The sequence below is a fragment of the Zootoca vivipara genome, chromosome 12, assembly GCF_965207765.1.
Source record: "Zootoca vivipara chromosome 12, rZooViv2.hap1.1, whole genome shotgun sequence".
NCBI lineage: Eukaryota > Metazoa > Chordata > Lepidosauria > Squamata > Lacertidae > Zootoca > Zootoca vivipara.
Genome location: NC_142595.1, coordinates 45,831,433 through 45,853,483, shown reverse-complemented (window position 1 = coordinate 45,853,483; position 22,051 = coordinate 45,831,433). Strand labels below are relative to the sequence as shown.

The 22,051-nt window shown below is 40.8% G+C and overlaps 3 protein-coding genes and 1 pseudogene across 3 annotated transcripts; 2 read left to right on the top strand and 2 right to left on the bottom strand.

The window, feature by feature from the left end:
• Positions 1 to 781: 781 nt before the first annotated feature.
• On the bottom strand, positions 782 to 3,743 carry LOC132592999 (vomeronasal type-2 receptor 26-like). Its single transcript, XM_088654837.1, has 3 exons — positions 3,567 to 3,743; positions 1,785 to 1,911; positions 782 to 1,683 (listed from the first exon to the last, which is right to left on the bottom strand). Exons 1-3 carry the CDS (start codon positions 3,741 to 3,743, stop codon positions 782 to 784), a joined length of 1,206 nt encoding a protein of 401 aa, XP_088510963.1.
• Positions 3,744 to 3,956: 213 nt separating this feature from the next.
• LOC148684098 (vomeronasal type-2 receptor 26-like) lies at positions 3,957 to 4,823 on the bottom strand. The gene has a single exon (XM_088654836.1). It carries the CDS (start codon positions 4,821 to 4,823, stop codon positions 3,957 to 3,959), a length of 867 nt encoding a protein of 288 aa, XP_088510962.1.
• A 9,383-nt stretch (positions 4,824 to 14,206) lies between these two features.
• LOC148684097 (vomeronasal type-2 receptor 26-like) lies at positions 14,207 to 15,115 on the top strand (annotated as a pseudogene).
• Positions 15,116 to 16,074: 959 nt separating this feature from the next.
• Positions 16,075 to 18,323, top strand: LOC132592998 (vomeronasal type-2 receptor 26-like). Its single transcript, XM_088655018.1, has 3 exons — positions 16,075 to 16,394; positions 17,152 to 17,278; positions 17,422 to 18,323. The coding sequence occupies exons 1-3, from the start codon at positions 16,221 to 16,223 to the stop codon at positions 18,321 to 18,323; spliced, it is 1,203 nt and encodes a 400-aa protein (XP_088511144.1). The 5' UTR covers positions 16,075 to 16,220.
• The last annotated feature ends 3,728 nt before the right edge of the window (positions 18,324 to 22,051 follow it).

Sequence of the window (22,051 nt, the reverse complement as noted above, 5' to 3'; positions counted from 1 at the left end):
CTTCCCTAAACAGGGCTGCCTTTAGGTATTTTCTAAATGTCAGGTAGTTGTTTATCTCTCTGACCTCTGATGGGAGGGTGTTCCACAGGGCGGGTGCCACTACCGAGAAGGCCCTCTGCCTGGTTCCCCGTAGCTTTGCTTCTCGCAGTGAGGGAACTGCCAGAAGGCCCTTGGCGCTGGACCTCAGTGTCCGGGCAGAACGATGGGGGTGGAGACGCTCCTTCAGGTATACTGGGCCGAGGCCATTTAGGGCTTTAAAGGTCAGCACCAACACTTTGAATTGTGCTCAGAAACGTACTGGGAGCCAGTGTAGGTCTTTCAAGACCGGTGTTATGTGGTTTAGTCATTATGACACTCATAAGTTTTATTAGACGGAGGTTTCATGAATTGTTGTTACAACAAGAGAAGGTTGAACAGGAATGCAAACAAAGGTTAAAATAATTCTTTGAAAATAAGTTTAATAAAGACATAGGGATACAGACAGTTTGGGATGCAAGTCAAGCTTACATAAGAAGTTATTCCATAAAAAGGAAAGAAAGAGACCAGAGAAACTACAAAAAGTTTGGTGTGTGATTAGGTGAAAAGAAAAAGAACTGGAGCAATCTCCAACTAAGAGAAATATAAATTAGCAAATAAAGATGTTGCAGAGACAGCTATCTATGCTAACAATGCAGGGGAGAGACATAAAATTGAATATGCCCCTGTTTTTCTAACTGATATGTAAGCAAAATACTTGTCCATTGTGCAAATCAGCATAACTGTGGAAATGAAGACAATTTCCTCAATGCTGTCTCCTCATTATCTGCTCCCTGCTGTTCAGTTCAGGCCTCAGCAAAATGATGTAGCACTTAGGGAAAAAGATGCATCCCAGAAGCACAGCACTGGATGTCAAGATGGAGAAGATCTCCACAGCCACCATGCCTTTCCCTCTGGTGCTCAGGTAAGTTGGAACAAAGGACAACCAAACACTGCAAAATGCCAACATGCTGAATGTAATGAATTTTGCTTCATTAAAACTGTCAGGTAACTTGCGGGCAAGGAATGCCACAATGAAGCTGCTGATGGCCAGGAGACCCATGTAGCCCACGACACAATAAAACATGGTGACAGACCCTTCATTACACTGTACAATGATTTCTTCATTCACTGAATGCATGTCTAAATCAGGGAATGGGGGAAAGGTTGAGAGCCACACCATGCAAAAGCCCAATTGAACAAGTGAACAGCAAACAGCAATTGAGTAAGACACTTTCTTCCCCATCCATTTCTTCACTCTTGATCCTGGTTTTGTGGCCATGAATGCTAGAGAAACAATGATGGTTTTGGCCAACACGCAAGAAACAGCCACTGAGAAAATGATTCCAAACGTTGGTTGTCGGAGAAGGCAGGTCACTTTCCCAGGTTGGCCAAGGAATAACAAAGAGGAGAAGAAGCAGAGTAGTAGGGAGACCAAGAGAATGTAGGTGAGGTCCCGATTGTTGGCTTTGACAATGGGGGTATCTTTATGTTTAATGAAGGTAGCAAACACCAAGGTTGTGATGAAAGAAAAAGAAGCCGTAGCTGAAGCTAAGCCTTTCCCTAAAGGTTCTTCATAAGACAAAAAATGTATGATTTTGGGGTGGCATTGACTTCTATTCTTGCTTGGATACTGATCATCTGGGCATTTGAAACAGTCTTCCATATCTGAAAAAAGTGGTGGAGTGGGGGAGATTCAATTTATTGACCATTCATTGGAATACAGCAAATTATTTTACCATTTGTTATGGCAAGATGACATGACCTACCAGTTTGGTTTGAAATTTTCCCATCTGGACATGGAGCACAATAATAGCAGCAAAATTTTTCACCCTCCTTCGTTTCCTTCTGATGACCAGGGTGGCAACATTCATTACACAGAGAAAGGGGAACCACCTGTCCATATACATTTTTTTGTTTTGTTTTTTTAAAGAATTAATTATATTGAAAAAAATATTTCCCACTAATTGATGTAGTATCATAACAATGGAGACAGCCGTGCAGCACATTCAAATGAAATTAAATTATCTATGGTATAGAGGTGCAGGATGTTTCTACTAGTTTAACATGTTTGAGTTACAGCAATAAGTAGTATGTTTCTCCTCTCCCATTGGTTTATGTGAAATTATAATTATCATGGCAGATCTCATAGACGTGCCTGTAGGTAACTTGCCTGAAAATGTTCAGAAGAATACATGCAGGAATGATAAAATCATGATGAACGGAATACAGATTGAAGCTTTTGTTCGTATCATGATTGTCTTCAAGGTGACCTTAAATGCCAGAGGATGTTACTATGATCTGGCAGAACTTGAATAGACAATATTTCCCTAGAAATTACCCCCATTTATTCCTGATTCTACTTTATTCCATCCTAACATGACTGAGTGTGTCTTTACTACTAGTAGAATTGCCATCATGCTCCGAATTAACTCCCAACACATAACATTGTTCTTCTTTGGTCCCATTGGGCTTGTTAACGTGGTTTGTTTTCATAGTAAAAACTGATTATTTTTGTATGATATCCTTGTAAACCACTTAGAGACTATTGCATTTAAGTGGAATATGAATTGTTTTTTAAAGAGCAGAAACACTGAAGACCTTACACTGTTATCAGATAGTAACTCAGACCTTTGACACAGTAATGTTGAAACTTAGCACTGGCAGTTCTCTAGAATTTCAGGCAGCGTTTTTCTCAGTCATTCCTGGAGATGCTAAAGATTGAGCATGGAACCCATTGCATGGAAAACATATGCTCTACAATTGAGCTCCAACTCTTTCACATGTAACATGCAAAGACACTGTAATGAGTCATATATTGTTGAACTGGAAAAGACCCTAAGAGACCATATGGGTCATCTAGTACATTCCAATTTCTGCTGAAGTGATATGGTACTGTAGATTTCATTGTTGAGATACTGCACTGCAAAAACAAAGAAAAGGGACAAAGGAGGAAGACGGGCAAGACAGGTCACTAAGACAATGTTGTCAGAAAGACACAATATTTGTGTAATGGTGTGTGCTAATCCGAACATTTTCTATGGTTTATTTTGGTACATCATGACATCCATGTTGGCATAATATGATGTACAAAGAGACCCCGTGTATGAAATGTATTGATACTGGCATTAGTCTTAATGTCAACTGGAGCCCAGAAAACATGATGACATAATACCCACCCACCCAAGAGTGAAGTAGGGGAAAGAGCATCAACAGGCTCATAGATCGCTCCCAGCTCCTTCCCAAGTTGGACAAGTGATAACTAGGGTTTGGGGAGGACGTTGAAGATTCTATGACCCTTCCAGAGCCCTTACACCTACTACCCATAGCTGGGCAAGGGCTTACTGGGAGCCCTCTCTGCTTTGTGTCCAGTGTGGGAGTAATAATTTGCGCTGTCCTAAAACCATATTTGGTTTCTGAATGTGAAAGGAATCAATGATTTCACTCAAGAGCTTCATGTGCAGTTGCCATATCAGTTTGTGGAGAAAAGATTACACCATACTTCATAATTCAATACAATGGGCTCTCCAAGATAGACCCAGAATAAATACCTCATTAAAATATCTGTGCCACACAATTTTATCTTCACTAATGGTAATTACTTTACTATCAGCAACATGTGGAGCAACACTTCCGACTTTAATTTTCTGAAAGGAATTGTTGGGGAAGGTGACCAGGTTCCTGATGTCAAACCCACCACTCATTTCCCATTGATCATTAAAGGACATAGTTTCTCCAGCTGAATTGTTAAATGAGATGGCTTGAAGAAACTGGTGGAGCTATTTGAAAAGAGGGGAAGAAATAAAACCAGAATAACAGCATATTGAAGATTTCAGAATGGCCTTCCTTTCAAGTTTATTCATAGAAAGGAAATGTAAACCCCATTTTTTAAAATGAGAATATGTATACAACTGTTATTATTTATCCAAACAGGACAAAAATTAATCTATTCTCACCCTGTCCAAACTGTGCATTGAAATATGAAATATTTGTTGACGAGACATTACCTGCCAAGGATGCAGAGACTGAAGTTTGAAACTGTTACCAACTGCCCTTGATTTAGGTTTGGATATAGCCAACTCCATGGCATGCAAAGCATGGGCCAAAGCATAAACAGCATTATAGATACTGTAACTGTGTCCAGTCATGTGCATTTCAAAAAGACCTGCAGGGAGACTCTCCAGCCTCTCCTCTCCAGTGCAAATGTCATCGTCCATCACAGGCATACCTGGATCTGGAAAGGAACAATCAAATGCTTGCTCCCAGAAAATTTTAAAGAAACCATCTCTTTCAGTCCTCATCGGGTTTATATCCTGAAGAAATTCCCTGAAACCGGGAACCTCTTTTGTGTGAATAGAAAATAAAATAGCACCCTGGAACAACTGGAAATCCCATCCTCTTGTGGCACCTGTTGATATAAAATCTGTCTGGGTTGTCACAATCCACACCTTTCCAAGGAATGGATTTTTCATATTTCCTGAATCTTGTGAATGTATAAAAATCGTCAGCCGCAAAATTATTAAAGATTCTCCATACATGACAATTGTCCCAACTTTACGATCTTGGAAAAACAAATTAATTGCACTGGTATCATAAAATATATTCATGAAATCCTCCATATGATTTTCTTGTGGGATTCTTTTGGTGAAAGCTGAACAGATTCCATTTCTGGAAAACAATGGCTCCAGTATTTTTAGGAATTGCTCTCCACTGTTATCATCTATAACAAAGAGCCCAACCCAGGTCCACCTGAAATGCTGAAGTAACCGTATAATTCCCATATACTGAAGGTTTTCGTGTGGGACCATGCGGTAAAAGGGAGGAACTTCCATTATTTTGGTCTCATCTATGGCAAATGAGCCATATGTAAGCTGTAAGAAAACATAAATATTGTGTTATCATTGAAATAGTCTATTCTTTTCTTTTGGGTCTTTATCTGGTCTTTTATTATGTTTGCAAAAGAAGCAAATTCAATGTCACTAGTTCTTTCTTCTGAACATTATTCCAAGTTATAAATACAGAAAGATATGATATTACCACCAGCGCCCATGCACATATCCTACCTGTGGTATCTTATACAGAGCTAAGATATCCATCAAATGGAAAGAAGTCACAGAGCCCAGTCCTCCAATGACGGCTAGGAGTTTCTTCTCTGTGGCACATTTGTAGTTTGGGAGCAACCTATGTAACTTGAAGATCAGATCCAGTGTGGTGCGATAGTTCATCCTTGCATCATAATCGGTGTGAGAGATGTGGAAACCAAGTGTCACATTAGGCAGTATTTTGGGATTCTTGTTGATGTCATTTATGGCAAACACCAGGGCCAGGACATGCTGGTAAAACTTGATAATGACTCTGCCGATAGTATTACTTTCATTAATACAGAAATGAGTCTACAATGCAGGAATTATTGATGCTACAAACCTCATAGTTTCTTTGATCTAACAGAATTAAGTTTATTTACAGCAAAAGCCAAGAGAAATGTATCCTGCTGGAACTTGGTCACCACACTGAGAATAGAATCATTTTTCTAATTCGGAAGATCTACCTACAATGTATGATACTATTACTCTATAATCCCACTAGTCTACATGAGCAATTGAATCTTACAGCAGTGGAAATATCTTCTCCGATTGCTCTTGATTCCCTACAGACAACCAACCAACCAACCAACCAATCAATCAGATTTTATTCGACCGTCATTCAGAAATAAACATTTATCCGTACAAAAATTAAAACATCTAAACATCTAAAGAAAACTTTGAACCGACATTAAGAAGTAGGCTATACATTTATACCCATGTCAATACTGTCAATTTTGACTTTACAACGCTTAAGGGCCAGGAAAAGAAATTTGGCCACCAAGGAGGCCGTTGTTCCAGAAACTTGTTCAGCAGAAACAAAACCTGTCTTTCTCTGCTGACAGTGTTAAGTGGAGCTATGATTTTTTGTCTAAGATCTGCATAGTATGGGCAGATCAAAAGAATATGTTCAGTTGACTCAACCACTCTCAGGGCACAATGACAAAATGGGACATATGGGACTCCCCTGTACCTTCCCAACAATACCTCCGATTCCAGGACATTTAACCTAGCAGCAGTGAGGAGTCTACAGTATTCTACATAGTGGATTTCCGCAAGATAAGGGGCTGGTGTAGTCTGAAATATCCCTACAGACAACTGTTGCAATTCTCACCTAACTTTATTTATATTTTATTACATATAACATATATGTTTTTCATCTATAATGCCTAGTGTTTTTAGAAACACTGTGATATCTTGAAAATAATATAATAATATGCTTCACCTCTATCTCAGTGCAGAAGGTATGTACATAAAGATGATATCTTTTACGGTTTTTACATTTCCCCATTCACAAATCCTTACAGCATTGGATACTACCCCATATTTCCTCTACATTTACAAAATATAAGCAACTTAACAGATTTGGCAAAGACGATCCTTACTGTGGAATGTCAAAGAGATTCTGGGAAGGATGTTCCTTGAACAGAATTTCATGGGAAAGGTAAATGATCTGAGAAGTAATCCCACCAATGAGGAGACCCCCTGGCTGGTACCATTCATGTGGTATAGGTAGGGGATCACCTGTGTGACATTTCATGGGACCTACTTTGGACACAGTAGAAGGCAGAAGAAGAAGAAACATTGTTTTTCCTAACATGCTTTCCTCAAAATTTCTCTCTAAATATAAGTTGTCCTGCACCTATTTCGATCTAACTTGCTTTGACAAGGCAATAGGAGAAAATTGTCAGAGATGTCCTTGCTTGCCTCTTGCATTTAATCCCAACTTCCCATGGCACTGGTGTTAATTTATCATCACTTTCAGACTTACTTACTGATTGTTTTTTCCCCTACCCTTTTGAAAGTCTCTGGAGCTTTGACCACATGAGCAAATGACAGTGCTGTGAATAACTCTCTCTCTGTGTGTGAGAGAGGGGAAATTACTTTCTCGGTGTTTTGATGCTAAGTGACCCTTATGGTAGAAAACATGTTAGTTCTAATCTTCCATTTGTGAGCAGAAGTCTTCTCTGGTCCCCAAGTAGATGAGATATGGGACCTTGACTCCAGATTTGCATGATCAAAAATATCATGCCTCATTGCCAAAAATGTTATTCTTGTTTCAAACATTGCCAATTGAAGACAAGGTGGGATGCTTTAAAGAGTGTCAAAATGCACTTTCAAAGTTTATATGGCAAGGGAAAAAACCCAGAATTAAATATAAATTGCTGACAGATAGTAAGGATAGAGGGGGTTTTCCCCTGCCAGATCTTAGCATTTACTATGAAGCAGCTGCCTTTTGCTGGTTGAAAGAATGGTGTTTATTAAAAAATACAGATGTCTTAGACTTGGAAGGATATAATAATGTATTTGGATGGCATGCCTATCTATGGTATGACAAGGTTAAAAGCTACAAAGGTTTCAAAAATCATATAATTAGGAAATCGCTGATAAACATTTGGAATAAGTATAAAGAGATATTAGAGAGAAGGACACCTCTTTGGATTTCACCGCTAGCTAAGGCTAGAAAAAAGCTAAACATGGAGACCAGATGGCCTATAGAGATATTCTGGTGGAGGAAGGAGACCAGTTAAAGTTAAAGACTTACGAGCAGTTAAGAAGCAATTTAGATGACTGGCTCCAATACCACCAGATAAATGAGTTGTATAAAATTGATAAGAAAAATGGTTTTCTATTAGAAAAATCCAAGCTGGAGACAGAATTGTTATATCCAAAGACAAAGAATCTTTCCAGAATGTATAGTTTATTGTTGCAGTGGCACACGAAAGACGAACAGACAAAAAAAGGTTATGATAGATTGGGCAAAAGATGTGGGAAAAGAACATGAAATTTACTGCATGCACTGTTTTAAGAGAAAATATGATGAAAATGATGTATAGATGGTATTTGACGCCAATGAAACTTGCTAAGATATACCATAACCAGGATAATAAATGTTGGAAATGTAAAAAGGTGGAAGGAACATTCTATCATACGTGGTGGACATGCCCATTAGTCAAGGATTTCTGGGAAAATATTTATAATGAAATGAAAAGAGTGTTGAAGAACACCTTTCTTAAGAAACCAGAATCCTTCCTATTGGGCATAGTAGGAAAAGAATTGCCTAGTATAGATGTGAATTTGTTTTTGTATGCCACAACTGCGGCGAGAGTATTATTAGCAAAGTACTGGAAGACACTGAAGATACCTACAGGCAGATGAAGATGTTGGACTATATGGAACTTGCTGACCTGACCGGAAGGCTACGCGACCGGGGAGAGGAGAAGATGGAAGAGGAGTGGAAGAAGTTTAGAATTTACTCTAAAAATATTGTAGAATTGATATTTGAAGAGGATTATAAGCAACTGTGTAGGTTGTAGGTTAGGAATTAAGGGTGTAAAATTATATAGGTTAGAAATGTAAGTTGGACAGTGGAATTTAAGGAAAAAATGTAATTATTAAAAAAAATAAGAAGAGGAAACTTTGATTAGAACCTGCTAAGTTAGAGATGTAAGGAACCGTTAAAAAGGAATTCTCGTGGAGGTCTATTATGGAATTATGAAATTAGGATATTGGAATGCTGATTTTTATTCTTATTTTCATTGTTAATTATTCTTTTTTTTCTTTTTTTCTTTTTTTCTTAAAGTTGGATGGTTGAAGATGATATATGTTATAGGAGAATATTGTTGCTTTCCCCCCTTTTTTCTTGTTCATATGAAGTATGAAGTATGAATTTTGAAATACGGTTACCTTGGTTCATGTATTGTTTCAGGAAGATTGAATTAGGTGTGTTCTCCTTTAAATCCCAATGAAATTGGCCCTGCGCCACCCCTTCTTGTCGTAGGGGCGGCCCTGCTTCTGCTACAATATGAAACTTTCACAGTTGTGGACTTGGGACCCTGTGCAAGGCCACGTTTTGGCATGCCCCCCCCCATAGCTGCCAAGTTATCCCTTTTTTACAGGGATTTTCCCTTATGCTGAATAGGCTTCCTCGCGAGAAAAGGGGAAACTTGGCAGCTATGCCCCCCCCCCGCCCTCATGCTGCCTTCCCAAAGGTGGGTAATGAGATATCCAGCTTTGGGAAGAAGGAGCATGGGCTCTGGCAGCATACAAGACCCCTCCCATTTTCTTCTTAGAGCCAAGAAAGCAATAAAACTCTTTCTCCAAATCTATTTTCCTTTTGTGCTATGTCATTTTAGATCAGGCATCCCCAAACTTGGCCCTCCTGATGTTTTGGGACTACAACTCCCATTATCCCTAGATAACAGGACCAGTGGTCAGGGATGATGGTAACTGTAGTCCCAAAACATCTGGAGGGCCAAGTTTGGGGATGTCTGTTTTAGATTGTAGACCTGAAGGCGAGTACATTTTGTTTGTTTATAAAGTAAAAGGCTTCTTCACACAGCACAAAGTTGAACTATGGTATCTGAAGAAGTGTGCATGCACACGAAAGCTCATACCAAAATAAAAACTTAGTTGGTCTTTAAGGTGCTACTGAAGGAATTTATCCCGTGAGAGATAGTGATGCTCAGCAACTCTAATGCCTTTAAAAGGTGGTTAGGCAAATGCATAGGGGTTAAGGTGGAGAACACTTGGCTACTGTGGGTGAGGATATGGTTGAACATTGTGAGTTCTGAGTTCTGGGCTACATGAGCCTGATGTTCTGATATTCTTGACCTGGCTCAACAAAACAGCTCACACCAGACTCCAGGAACATTTTTAGTTTACAGCAAGTATCACTGGTCCTCTTGTTGATCCCATGTCAATACTTTCTAGGTTACAATTTTATTGCAAAACTGGAGTTGGACAGTGGGTTTCATTTTAGGATTTAGCACTCATTTGTTTCCTTAGGTAAGATTATGGCTCTGTGTCAGGTTCTGATTTTCTTTTGTTGAAATAATTTTTTATTGATTTTGCATAATAGAAAAAAAACACCATATACATACATAACATATTATCTCCCTTCTTCCAACCCCCCTCCATGAGCCCCTTCCTGCCACGAGAGAATCCCCTGAAGAGTAGGCAGTCGAAGGCAATTCATTTTATAATTGGGTTTGTCCCCACCCCTCCCTCCCTCCCTCCCCCCGGAGCCTCCCCCTGCCACCAAAAGGCTCTAGGATGACAAGGAGAGATGCAGGCGAGTGTCCACCCAACTATCTATCCAAACTTACATTACAAATACAATACACTACAAAAACAGAAAAAGACAAAAAGAAAAAAGAAAAAAAACCAAAAAAATAATAATTCATATCACTATTCATTTTTTCATAAACATTATTTTATAGGCTTCCCCTTTCTGATTTTCATTTTAGAATATCATTTAGCAATTTTCTCATCATTTTCCCCAATCTATTTCCAAACTTTCCAATCTTATGTTGACATACTATCCATATTTTTTATTAATCTCTCTTTTATTATCAATTCGCACCCCCTCCCTCCCCCATCCCCCAGGACTCCCCCTGCCACGAAGAGTCCTTAGAGGAAAAAGGGAGGGAGGAAATGGTTCTTATTCCAATTGAATCCTTCCCCACTCCCCGTCTTCCCCGCCCCAGAAGCCCACCCCCACGGCCACCAAGAGCTCCCAGCACAGAGGCAACCGACAGGAGAGGGGGAACACCCAACCGTCCCACAAATTATTCATCTTACAAAAATTATCTTTCTAGTATTCTCATTTAAATTCTGCATCTTACTTCTAGCATAATTAACATTCCTTTTCTTCCCTTGCCACAATTTCCTTCCTAGAATATCCATATATTTTAAATCCTTTTTACTTTCCCAATTTTTAAATTTCTCTTTTATCTTCAATTTTGCCTCCTCCTCCCCTGATCACGGCTATTCCCTTCCATTCCAGCAAGCTCCAGAGTCAGCAATCCGATTTTCAATCCTTTTTATGCATCCCAATAAACAAAATATCCATTCCTCCTTCATCCCACTCCCTTCCTGGCATGTTTTACAATCCAAACGCCTCTGTCCCCGCCCCCCAAATGTTCCCTTCTTCTTTGCACACTGTTTTTCTTGTGGGTTTTCTGTCCCTCAAACGACTCTTGCTCCCCCCCCCAAAGGGGGGGTATTCCAAATCCAGGGTTGATCTTTTTCCTCTTGCAATTCCTGAAAGACTTTTTCATGTTCTTCAATGATATTAAAGTTCAGTTCATATATCTTGTTGTCTTCTGCCACTATGCCTTTACTTATGTCCTCTTTTTGTGAATCTTGATATATTTCTTCCATTTGCTGCTCAGTCTTATATATTTTGATTTTAATTTCCAACAAGAGTCTCATGACTTTCTCCTGGAACCCAGGTGCAGGTTCAGACTTTCCAAGCGCAGAGTAAAGCTTGAGAAACAGGAAGTGGTTACAAATTGCAACTGTTCCAATTACTGCAAACTGGATGCAATATATCCATTCCAGATCTTGTTACATTAGTTTTTATAGCTATTTCAAACAGGCTGCAACAGTTCTTCATTTTAAACTATCCCATTTTTTAGATTTTCCTCAGCTCAGTCTCTTAAAAAGTCTCTAAAAGTTAATTCCTTTCCTTCCTTTGTGACATCACAATCAGCTCACTGTTCTGTCTGGGTTGCCGATTTCAGGATAGGCAGAGGCTCTTCCGTCTTCAATTAACTCAAATTGCAGGTATTTTTCCAATCTTAAAACAGTTCTCCCCCTCTTCCCTGCCTCTGAGGGGAGAATATTTCATCAATCCTTGGAAGTATTCCAGAAATAAACTTCCTTTCCCCGGCATCGGGCATATTTTCCTTTGATTGCTTCCTACTTCAATCAAAGAGGAGAGATCGGCTTCCGTTCTTTAAATCTCACCCCCGTTCCAAATTTAAAATCCAATGAAAATTTTAAGTCCTTTTACTCACGGTCACCACCTTTTCCAAATCTTTCTTGGGAAGTATCCAGCGCTCTCCACCTCCGGTACGGAGCTTCCCTTCACGAGGGTAACAATGGCGCTCAAAGATGGCCCCCACGACTACAACCCTTCCCGCTCCGGAGCTCTTATTAGAGCCTGCCGAAGGGTCGGGGAGTCAAAAATGGGGCACTGCCGAGCTTTCTTCATCCCCAGAATGCTCAATCTGGGGCTCTTTGGGGCGCAGCGTTGCTCTCGCTGCTCTTCCCCCCCCCTCGCAAAGTCGGGTTGCCTCAGAGCTCGAGACAAACCCCGCCGGATGGCGCTGGCGCTGAACCGGAAGCCAGGTCCTGATTTTCTTGCAGGGCTTTGATCTTCAGGGAAATCAGAAGTTTTCTCTCCTACAAAAACAAGGCAACTTATTTTCAGTTACTTCAGAATCTAAAGTCTGAAGGAGTAATTATCTCCGTCTGCAATTATCCAATTCAAAATAATTGGTTCAGTCACCCAAATATCAAAAGGCTTTCACAAAGACACTAGAAAACAGTATATAAACAGCTTGGAAAAAGTATTAGGGAAATGAAGTTGGGGTGGGGTGAGAAGGCAGTCTGTGATAATGATTACACACAACTCCACTTTTTCACATTGATAACAAGCATTAAACAAAAAAGGAGGATTGTCTATTTTAAAAATATATTCAAACTATGCTTATGCTAAAAGCAAAGGTGATAAGTTTCACCTTATGAAGTGAATTGTGAGAGTGAGGCAACATTTAACATAGTCAAAGTCAGGCAGTTGGTGTATATGAACACCAAGGAATCTGCACCCTAGGAGAAGATTTATTGAAACTATGCAGAGGCTTTTGCTACTGCTTCTGCTACCCATTGTGTGCAAAGACAATACAATGCAGTGCCCTGGAGGTGATCCAATCCCTGTTCCACATGAATGGTACCAGCCAGGTGACCTCCTGATTGGTGGGATTGCTTCTCATATATTTTACCATTCCTCAGAAATTCTATTTAAGGAAGATCCTGCTCATGAGCTACTTGAGGTTCCACAGTAAGTACTTATATTCCCCACTTTTTAATGAAAGATAACTTGTCTTTTACAAGGCTGTATGTTTGTGTGAAGCAGGAGTGGCTAGTGATACCCATCCAGCAGCAACTTCACTCCCACATACCTGTTGCTGTTGTTGTTAATTAAATCTGTATACTACCTTTCATTCAAAGATTACAGGGGAGTTCACGACATAAACATAAAAAAATGAGAAGACAAAATATATTGATGATAGAATTGCATTAGAGGAAATTAAATTGGATCAGGAGAAATTTTCACTATGATGCAGGATTTCAAAAATGAAAACAGCAAGAAATATAAGCCTACTCTAACAAAAATGAATGGGATTGAGGAAAGGTGGTATCAAATGCTTAAGTGTGAATCAAAGTATTAATGTATCGACTCCATTGGCAGTATAGTGACAAAGTTCTATCAGCACATCCTGGCCTTGGTGTTTGCCATTAAGAAGATCAACGATGATCAAAAGATCTTGCCCAATGCTACACTTGGGTTCCGCATCTATGACAGCTATTATGATGCAAGGATGACCTATCGTACCACTTTGGACCTGCTCTTCAAATCACACAGATTTGTCCCCAACTACATATGTGATATCCAGGAAAACCTCATAGCCGTCATTGGGGGACTTACATCTGGCATATCTATCAATATGGCAGAGGTCTTAACCCTCTACAAGGTCCCACAGGTAGGATCTGTGTTTTGGAAAATGAGGGAGAATGCAAATTAAAAGAATCCTTATTTTTTTTAAAAGGGCAGAGTTGGGTGAGCAATCCTGTGGCAAGATCTTCCGGGATGAGTGATTTATGATGCAGAGGAACTCCGGCCTCAGACAGGTTCAGAGAGTGTTAAGTCCCCAATCCTGGATCAGCTGAAGATATGCTACTATAATTTGCTCATCTCATCTCAGCTATGGTTTAGCTACTGAGGCAGGGGCTTTGGCTGGATCCTAAACCTGTTCAGTTTGCTCACATGACCTGAGAACTCAACATGGAACATCTTTATTAATTCTGCCAGGCTTAGGTAAAGCAGAAAAAAAATATGTTGGAAAACGCTTATATTTCTCAAAAATTAAATTAATTGTCATTCTTTTGGAACCCACAAAGTTCTTAAATAAATATTGTGTTATGAAGTCACATACACCTAGCAAAATGGGCACAGAAATAATTATCTTATCTTATTGCTGCAATAAACCTATGTTCTCTTTTAGCTCACCTATGGTTCATTTGCTGCAGAAGAGATTCAAGCATTGCAGAGCTTTTCCTTTTTCTGCATGGTCCCAAATGAAAGCCATCAATATATTGGCATTATCCGTTTACTTCAGTATTTCAGATGGACATGGGTTGGGCTGTTTGTTGTGGATGATAACACGGGGGAACATTTCTTGAAGACCCTGGAGCCACTGTTTTCCAAGCATGGAATCTGTTCAGCCTTCACAAAAAGAATCCCAGAGCAAGTTTCTATGGAAAATGTAGATGAAATACTGGATAAAATTGAAAGAATTTATGTATCTCTCACAGATAACAAGGCCAGAACCCTTATCTGCTATGGAGAATCTTTGACAATTGCCTGGCTGAGAATTGTTAATCTTTTTCATGATCATGGGCATAAGGAAAGTGGTTCATTTGGAAAGGTATGGGTTATGACATCCCAGATAGATTTCACATCTACTGGCCCTCAGAGAAACTGGGATTTCCAGCTTTTCCAAGGTGCACTTTCCTTCACAATTCAGTCAAGAGAGCTTCCAGACTTTTCAGAATTTCTCCAGAGTATCAAGCCTTCCAGGACCCAAGCAGATGGTTTTTTCAAGGGCTTCTGGGAGCAAGCATTTGACTGTTTATTTCCAGATCCAGGGATGTCTATTATGGATGGAGACATGTGTACTGGAGAGGAGAGGCTAGAAAGTCTTCCTGCGGGTATTTTTGAAATGCACGTGACAGGCCATAGCTAGAGTGTATATAATGCTGTCTATGTTTTGGCTCATGCTCTGCATACCTTCTACTCATCCCGATCCAAGCAAAGACCAAGGGCATATGGTAGAAGTATTGAAATTCATTCTCTGCAGCCTTGGCAGGTAATGTCTTCACAACAAAATAATCTCATTGCAAAGTACAGCAATGCTGTTTATCCTTCAGCTTATGCTTTGCATGTGTGACGATGGGTCCCACTCTCTACTACAAAAATGGGGTACAGGAATTCAGAGGGGGAAACACCCACCCTCTTCTCCTGCCACCTCAAAAATAAACCCCTTTTACTTGTGGGTTTCTTAGTAAGGAGAGCCTTCCAGCTTACGTGGCCCGGTACCTTAAGAAACTCTAGGCTGTCCGACGGAATAACCTCTTGCCTACAGTAAAGGGTCTCCCTCAGTTTGATTCCCCACTGTAAAAGTTTGCCCTTTTCACTCTGGCAACTTCTTGGCACCTCAGGTTACCCTACTAAGCCTCCTCCATGTAACTCCAGGACACAAACTGCCACCTCCCTGCCTGAGGTGAGTTTTGCCCTCTCTTGAGCCCCCACGGCTGTGAGTCCTGATACCTCGCTGGAATAATAAAGACGAACCTTTTTTGGCAAAACAGAGATGAAGTTTTATTGTCTTAAAAGCATAAGTGTTTCTTTAACGTTTCATGTGTTTATCCGCTTTGTTTCAGTTGTACAATAAAAAAACTCAGTCAAACATTTAACTTCAAGTTTTCCTAAATCTTAACTAAATTCACAGTCTCCTGACCTCTCCACTTTCTTCCTATATCACACCACACCCTCCTCCCTCTCCCTAACTGACCAAACCGACTCTCCCTTCTTTTTGAACTAGGAACAGTCCCACCCCCATCAGAATTCTATGTCAGTCAGGCTGGAGGTGGATTAACTCTTTGCCAGCCAGGTAGGAATAAACATTTCAAAACTGCGTCAATTCGTCACATAATGCCATTTACACATCTAGATCCATACAAAGAGCAATATTGTTGAGTAATGTTGATGACCTTCAGTCACTGCATCCATGGCAGTTAATGTCTTTACATAAAAAACAACCATTTCAATTCACATTTTATTATTATTTTAAATTATCATATGTGAGAAACAGCTGAAACAGGTGACTATTCTAATGAATCTTATACATTCAAAGAGCTTCATGGGGCTTACAGGACATTTCATTATGCCATTGGAAGACATACTTAAGTTCAGTCTGAAAACTTTTCTCTCTCTCTTTATACTAGGTTGGCTTATTTCTGCAAGCTGTTGCATTTAACAACTCTGCTGGGGTGATGGTGTCCTTCAATGATAAAGGGGAATTGAGTGGTGGATATGACATTACGAACCTGGTCACATTCCACAACAACTCTTTCCAGAGAGTGAAAGTTGGGAGAGTGGATCCCAGTGAAGAAGAAGTCTTCACCATTAATGAAGATCTAATTGTCTGGCATAAAACATTTAATCAGGTAGAGATAGTGGGGATTTCTTGGGCAAATAGGCAATGAGGATGTGCGAAGGTACTACCGTAGTTCTACCTAATGTAACCCTGTAAATAACCCCACAAATACGACTAGGCTGCAGAACGAAAGACTATAGAACTACATTCATATTCAGGGCCAGCCCTAAGGTAAGGCTGGGTGGCGCAATGCGGCAGGGCTCTGGGCCATCAGGGGGCGCAGCCGTGTGGTGGAGACCGGACGTGGCACCTCCCCGCATCAGCTTGCTGCCCTCGCCCGCCTCCGCCATACCGAGCGGCGCCCGGAGCCTCTGTCCCATCAGAGTGCTGCCTGCCCGGAGCGGCCCTCAGGGCATGGCGGCAGGAGCTGCTGAAGCGCCAAGGCCCACCACAATGTACACACGCTTCGCCAAACCCTTGCAACGCGGGAGGGCTGCCAGGAGGCAGCCGGCCGCTGAGGGTGAGCCCCGGAGACTCCGCCTCTTTCCCCACTATAAAAAGGTGACATGGGGTGTGTGTGTCTCTGTGTTTGTGTGCCGGAGGGGTCTTTGAATGTGGGGGGCGGGGCACCGGAGGGATTTTTGAACCACGGTGCCAGGGCGCCAGATATCCTTGAGACGGCCCTGTTCATATTCATATTTTATCTCCATAGATGATAAAACTATGAACTCAAGCATAGCTAATCATGTGGCTTTGGAATGATTCATATAAAAGTTATCTACAATCTCCCACCCCAAATCTCAAAGCCCTCCCATGTTTGTGCGTAGGTGCTTCCACTTTCTTTGTGTAATGAACACTGCCACACTGGTCATCATCATAAGAAGAAGGAAGAGAAAAAGTTCTGCTGCTATGATTGTGCTCCATGTCCAGAAGGGAAGATTTCAGACCAGAAAGGTAGGTTCCTAAAATTATGTCAGCGTGCATGATGTGGCAAATGAATTGCCACTATAATGTCTCTTTTGCAATCAAACACAATCTATTCAGTTTGATGTCTCAGGTGAATTGCCACTAAAATGTCTCTTCTATTTGTATTTCAGATACAGAAGACTGTTTCCAGTGCCCGGCAGACCAATATTCAAACAAAAACAGAGATGCTTGCATCACCAAAATTAGAAACTTTCTCTCTTATAAAGAACCTCTGGGGATCAGTTTAGCTTCAGTTGCTGTTTTTTTGTCCATCATCACAGTTGTGGTGCTAGGGATATTTATTAAGCACAAGGACACACCCATAGTCAAAGCAAACAATCGGGACCTCACCTACACTCTTCTCCTCTGCCTCTTGTTCTGCTTCCTCTCTTCTTTGTTATTCCTTGGCCAACCTTGTATTGTGACCTGCTTTCTCCGACAACCAATTTTCGTCCTAATTTTCTCATTGGCTGTTTCTTGCATCCTGGCCAAAACCATCACTGTGATTACAGCTTTCATGGCCACCAGACCAGGCTCCAGCGTGAGGAAGTGGGTGGGGAAAAGACTATCCCTCTTCATTGTTTTCACTTGCTCCCTTATTCAAGCAAGCATTTGTACTATGTGGCTGGCAACCTCGGCTCCCTTCCCCGATTTGGACTTTCATTCAGTAAGTGGAGAAATTATCGTGCAATGTAATGAAGGGTCAGTCACCATGTTCTACAGTGTTTTGGGCTACATGGGCCTCTTGGCCATCACCAGCTTCGTTGTAGCATTCTTAGCCCGCAAGTTACCTGACAGCTTCAATGAAGCCAAGTTCATTACATTCAGCATGTTAGCATTTTGTAGTGTTTGGGCCTCTTTTGTTCCTACTTACCTGAGCACCAGAGGAAAAGACATGGTGGCCGTGGAAGTCTTCTCTATCTTGGCCTCCAGTGCTGGGCTACTGGGCTGCATCTTTTGCCCCAAATGCTACATCATTGTGTTGAGACCTGAGCTGAACAGCAGGGAGCAGCTAATAAGAAGAAAACATTAAAGGATTTGTCCCTTCTTTTACACTGACATGTGTGTTTGGCAAGCATTTTAGGTACAGATCAGTCCCCCCCCTCCATTATTTCATTAATTTATTTCATAAAAATGTAGGAAATCTCAAATTGGTCATATTACCAACATTCTAGTCATCATCCTACTCACTAAGTGGCCAACCAAATGTCTATGGGATGTCCAGATATTTGGGAGGAGATACATTTATATACCGGTAACATTATTTATAGATATTTACTTAAATATGACTTTTATAGGAAGGACAGGAAAGGATGTACTGGAGGAGGATGCCACTCTGTATGTCAATGTGAACACTGAGTCCAGCAAACTAGAAATCCAAAAAGGGGAAACATTATGAGCAGTGATTCAGGACCCCTAATGTAATTTAGTATTTGTGCTATTGTGCACCTTATAACAATGCTCAGGAAAATCTTGAGAGGCAGAAATCAAAGAAGCATTCAAAAGTGAAATTCTTGTTGTGGTGGGTGATTTCAACTCCGCAATAAAAGAGAAGAATAGTAAAAAGGAAGTTGGTAAGCAAAGTCAATGAAATAAAGTCCCTCCAAAATGCTTAGGAGTTGTCTAAAAATACGTTATTAAACTATATACTTCTGCTCTGCAAAGGTGGTACCAGGGGTCAAGGGGGTATTCATGTGGTTACGGATTATAGTCAGATAAGATATTAGAGGCAAGAAGCTTTCTTCAAAATCCATTTGTTGCTACAAAGGAAGATATTGGGTGTTCTAGAAGCTACGAACATGAGTCTGACCATAGCTGCCAAGTTATCCCTTTTTTAAAGGGATTTTCCCTTATGCTGAATAGGCTTCCTCGCGAGAAAAGGGAAAACTTGGCAGCTATGAGTCTGACCAAACTGCAGGAGGCAGTGGAAGACAGGAGTGCCTGGCGTGCTCTGGTCCATGGGGTCACGAAGAGTCAGACACGACTAAACGACTAAACAACAACTATTATAAGAGATGAAGTTCTATACTCAAGAAACAAAAAATAAACTGATACGTTGATAAATCCTGGTGGACATGATCTTGCATCCAAGGCTTGAGGGACTGCTAATAGTGACTTCCCTGAAGACCTCAAGGTATCAGGGCGGGGATATAAGGAATTTGGGCTGGGCAATATCTGCTTTTCAACATCATAATATATCACCAGCTTAACAATGTGAAATACCAATATACCATAATGTCTGAAATAAGGATGGAGCTCTGTAGAGGCAAACAGGTTAATGTCTTGGCAACAGAGGCTCAAGAGCAATTCTCTGCAGGATTAAACCCCACTGTGTTCTACTAAATTAATTTCTCCTTTCCTCAGGGGAAAGCAATATTGAATTTAATAGGGCTTGCTTGTGAGTAGACAGACAAAAGCCCCCCCTCCCCCAAGTACCCATTCCACCAGTCTCTCCCTTTGTATCAATATATCAAAGAGATAACCTCCTTTTAACAACAATAACAACAACCACCTTCCTTTTTAATATAGAGGGAAGCTATTCAGGGGGAACCAACAATTTAACCATCACCAGAAAATAATAAAAAACATTTCCCCTTTTTCTTTTTTTGCTGGTGTTGGTGGGTGAGAGGGAAGAAAAATGAAAAATGAAGAAGTAGAGGGTATACTCCCAGTGGAGTATAGGGTCAGGTTTAAGGTGCTGGTTTTGACCTTTAAAGCCCTATGCAGCCTAGGACCCTCCTACTTAAGGGACCGCCTCTCCTGGTATGTCCCGCAGAGGACCCTAAGGTCCATGAATGATAATAGCTTAAAGGTCACGGTTCCTAAGGAAGCCAGACTATCCTCCGCCAGGGCCAGGGCTATTTCAGTGACGGCTCAGACCTGGTGGAATGCTCTGTCCATGAGACTAGAGCTCTGCAGGACTTGATCTCCTTCCGCAGGGCCTGTAAGACAGAGCTATTCCACTTGGCCTTCAATTTGAATTAGCCTGGTCCTCTATTCCCTTTTCCCTTTCCTCTTCTATGAATAAACCCTTTCTGGGACCCCACATTTAAATCCTCCCCTGGTCTCCTTGCTGGCCTTAGTAGGACCAACTTGGCCAGTTAGCCCTGGTGATCATTTTATGTCTATTGACTGGGTTTTTTTTTTATCCCCGACCCCTGAATTTTTGAATTTTAAAGTCACATTTTAATCAATGTTTTATATTTGCTGTTAGTCGCCCTGAGCCCGGTTTTTATACTGGGAAAGGTGGGGTATAAATAAATATTATTATTATTATTATTATTATTATTATTATTATTATTAGAAAAGCAAATAAGGAATTACAGGATTAGGGAATAAATACGTGAGAAAGCCTAACCCCATATAAAGATGGCTGATATATCAATACATCATACAAAACTGGTTTGAAGCCCACCTTGTCAGTATATCATGAATCACAATGTATGTGTGTGCTGTGCAAAAGATCATGAAGTGGGAAAAGCCGTGAAGCCAGTCACTGCTCCTCTCAAAGCAATACCACCATTGTGGTAATTCAGAAAGAGCTGTAGCTCAGTGGTATAACATCTGCTTTGCATGCAGACAGTCCTAAGTTGAATTCCTGGCATCTCCAGATAGGCCTGAAAATGCCCCCTGTCTGAAACTCAGGAGAACCTGAGTAGAAGTTAGACACACCAGCTACTAATGGTGCCACCCAGGACTAGAACTCAGAGCAGGTGATTATATCTCCCTATAATTATCCATATCATAATAATCAGTTTAGTGGACTGTTTCCCAGAAGGCACCAGAAATAGCACCAGTAACCAATTCAGAAAGTGTCTATAAAACCTTCCTGTTGTGACATTTAGAGCCGGAATGAGGGACAAGAGATTGGCAGGGCTTTGACACATTGAATTGTGAAAGTTCCTCCACTTTCCATGATACGAGACTTCTGGCTTCAAATCCATGTATGCTTCCTGTCTTCAGTGCTTCTCTTTGCAGTGTATAGTGACAGATTCCTTTGCTATCAATTGTTAGTTCCTTTTAAAGCTGAGATAGGTGCCAGTGGCGAGGCTTTAGGTGGACACAGGAGATTCTGCTCAAGGGAACAACATTTATGCAGAGATGGTGAAGTGCCTGTTGTTGTTGCTGTTGCTGTTGCTGCCTCTGACGGGGTGCAAAATACATTCCGTGAAGTGCCCTGGAATGGACTCCCTCCCCGTTCCCCATGAGTGGTACGAGCCCGGGAACCTCCTCATTGGTGGGATTGCTTCTCAGATCCTTTATATTTCCCCCAAATTTTCCTTCCAGGTATATCCTTCTCAGGAGCTGGGCATTGATCTTCCAATGTAAGAAATTCTTCCACTTCCACATCTGATAACATTTGAATTGGGAAGCAGAGGGATTATAAGATATAAGACATGGTATTTCTTTTTTAAAAATACATATGAGATGCATTTACTGCAGCATTAGAAGAATTCCCCCTCCCTAATGAAAAAAAATGATTAAAAACCCCTCCCAGTTTAAGAGGTCAATTATCAACCAGCCTTAAAAGAATTGCCACTGCTTTATAATAAAGCACTGGCTTTGCATGGATAAGACCTTAGCTTCAGGGGCAGAGAACTAGTAAAAGACTTAATAGACAAACTGTTTTGAAGGGACAAATATACCACATATTTTGCTATCTGTTTGTGGTCCTCCCTCTCTATCTCTGATCAGCTTTGAAATTAGTTCTTTTTCACTGCCATTGTGATTGTCTCCCTTCCCCCGCTCCATCTATTCAAA

Excerpts from the sequence above, each read along its gene's own strand:
- LOC132592999 (XM_088654837.1), bottom strand. The coding sequence starts at position 3,743 with ATGTCCTTTAATGATCAATGGGAAATGAGTGGTGGGTTTGACATCAGG. Across the intron at positions 1,912-3,566 it reads GGCACAGATATTTTAATGAG|GTGGTTCCCCTTTCTCTGTG; the intron begins GTATTTATTCTG and ends GTATATGGACAG. Across the intron at positions 1,684-1,784 it reads GAAAATTTCAAACCAAACTG|ATATGGAAGACTGTTTCAAA; the intron begins GTAGGTCATGTC and ends CACTTTTTTCAG.
- LOC148684098 (XM_088654836.1), bottom strand. The coding sequence starts at position 4,823 with ATGGTCCCACACGAAAACCTTCAGTATATGGGAATTATACGGTTACTT.
- LOC132592998 (XM_088655018.1), top strand. The coding sequence starts at position 16,221 with ATGGTGTCCTTCAATGATAAAGGGGAATTGAGTGGTGGATATGACATT. Across the intron at positions 16,395-17,151 it reads GGCATAAAACATTTAATCAG|GTGCTTCCACTTTCTTTGTG; the intron begins GTAGAGATAGTG and ends GTTTGTGCGTAG. Across the intron at positions 17,279-17,421 it reads GAAGATTTCAGACCAGAAAG|ATACAGAAGACTGTTTCCAG; the intron begins GTAGGTTCCTAA and ends TTTGTATTTCAG.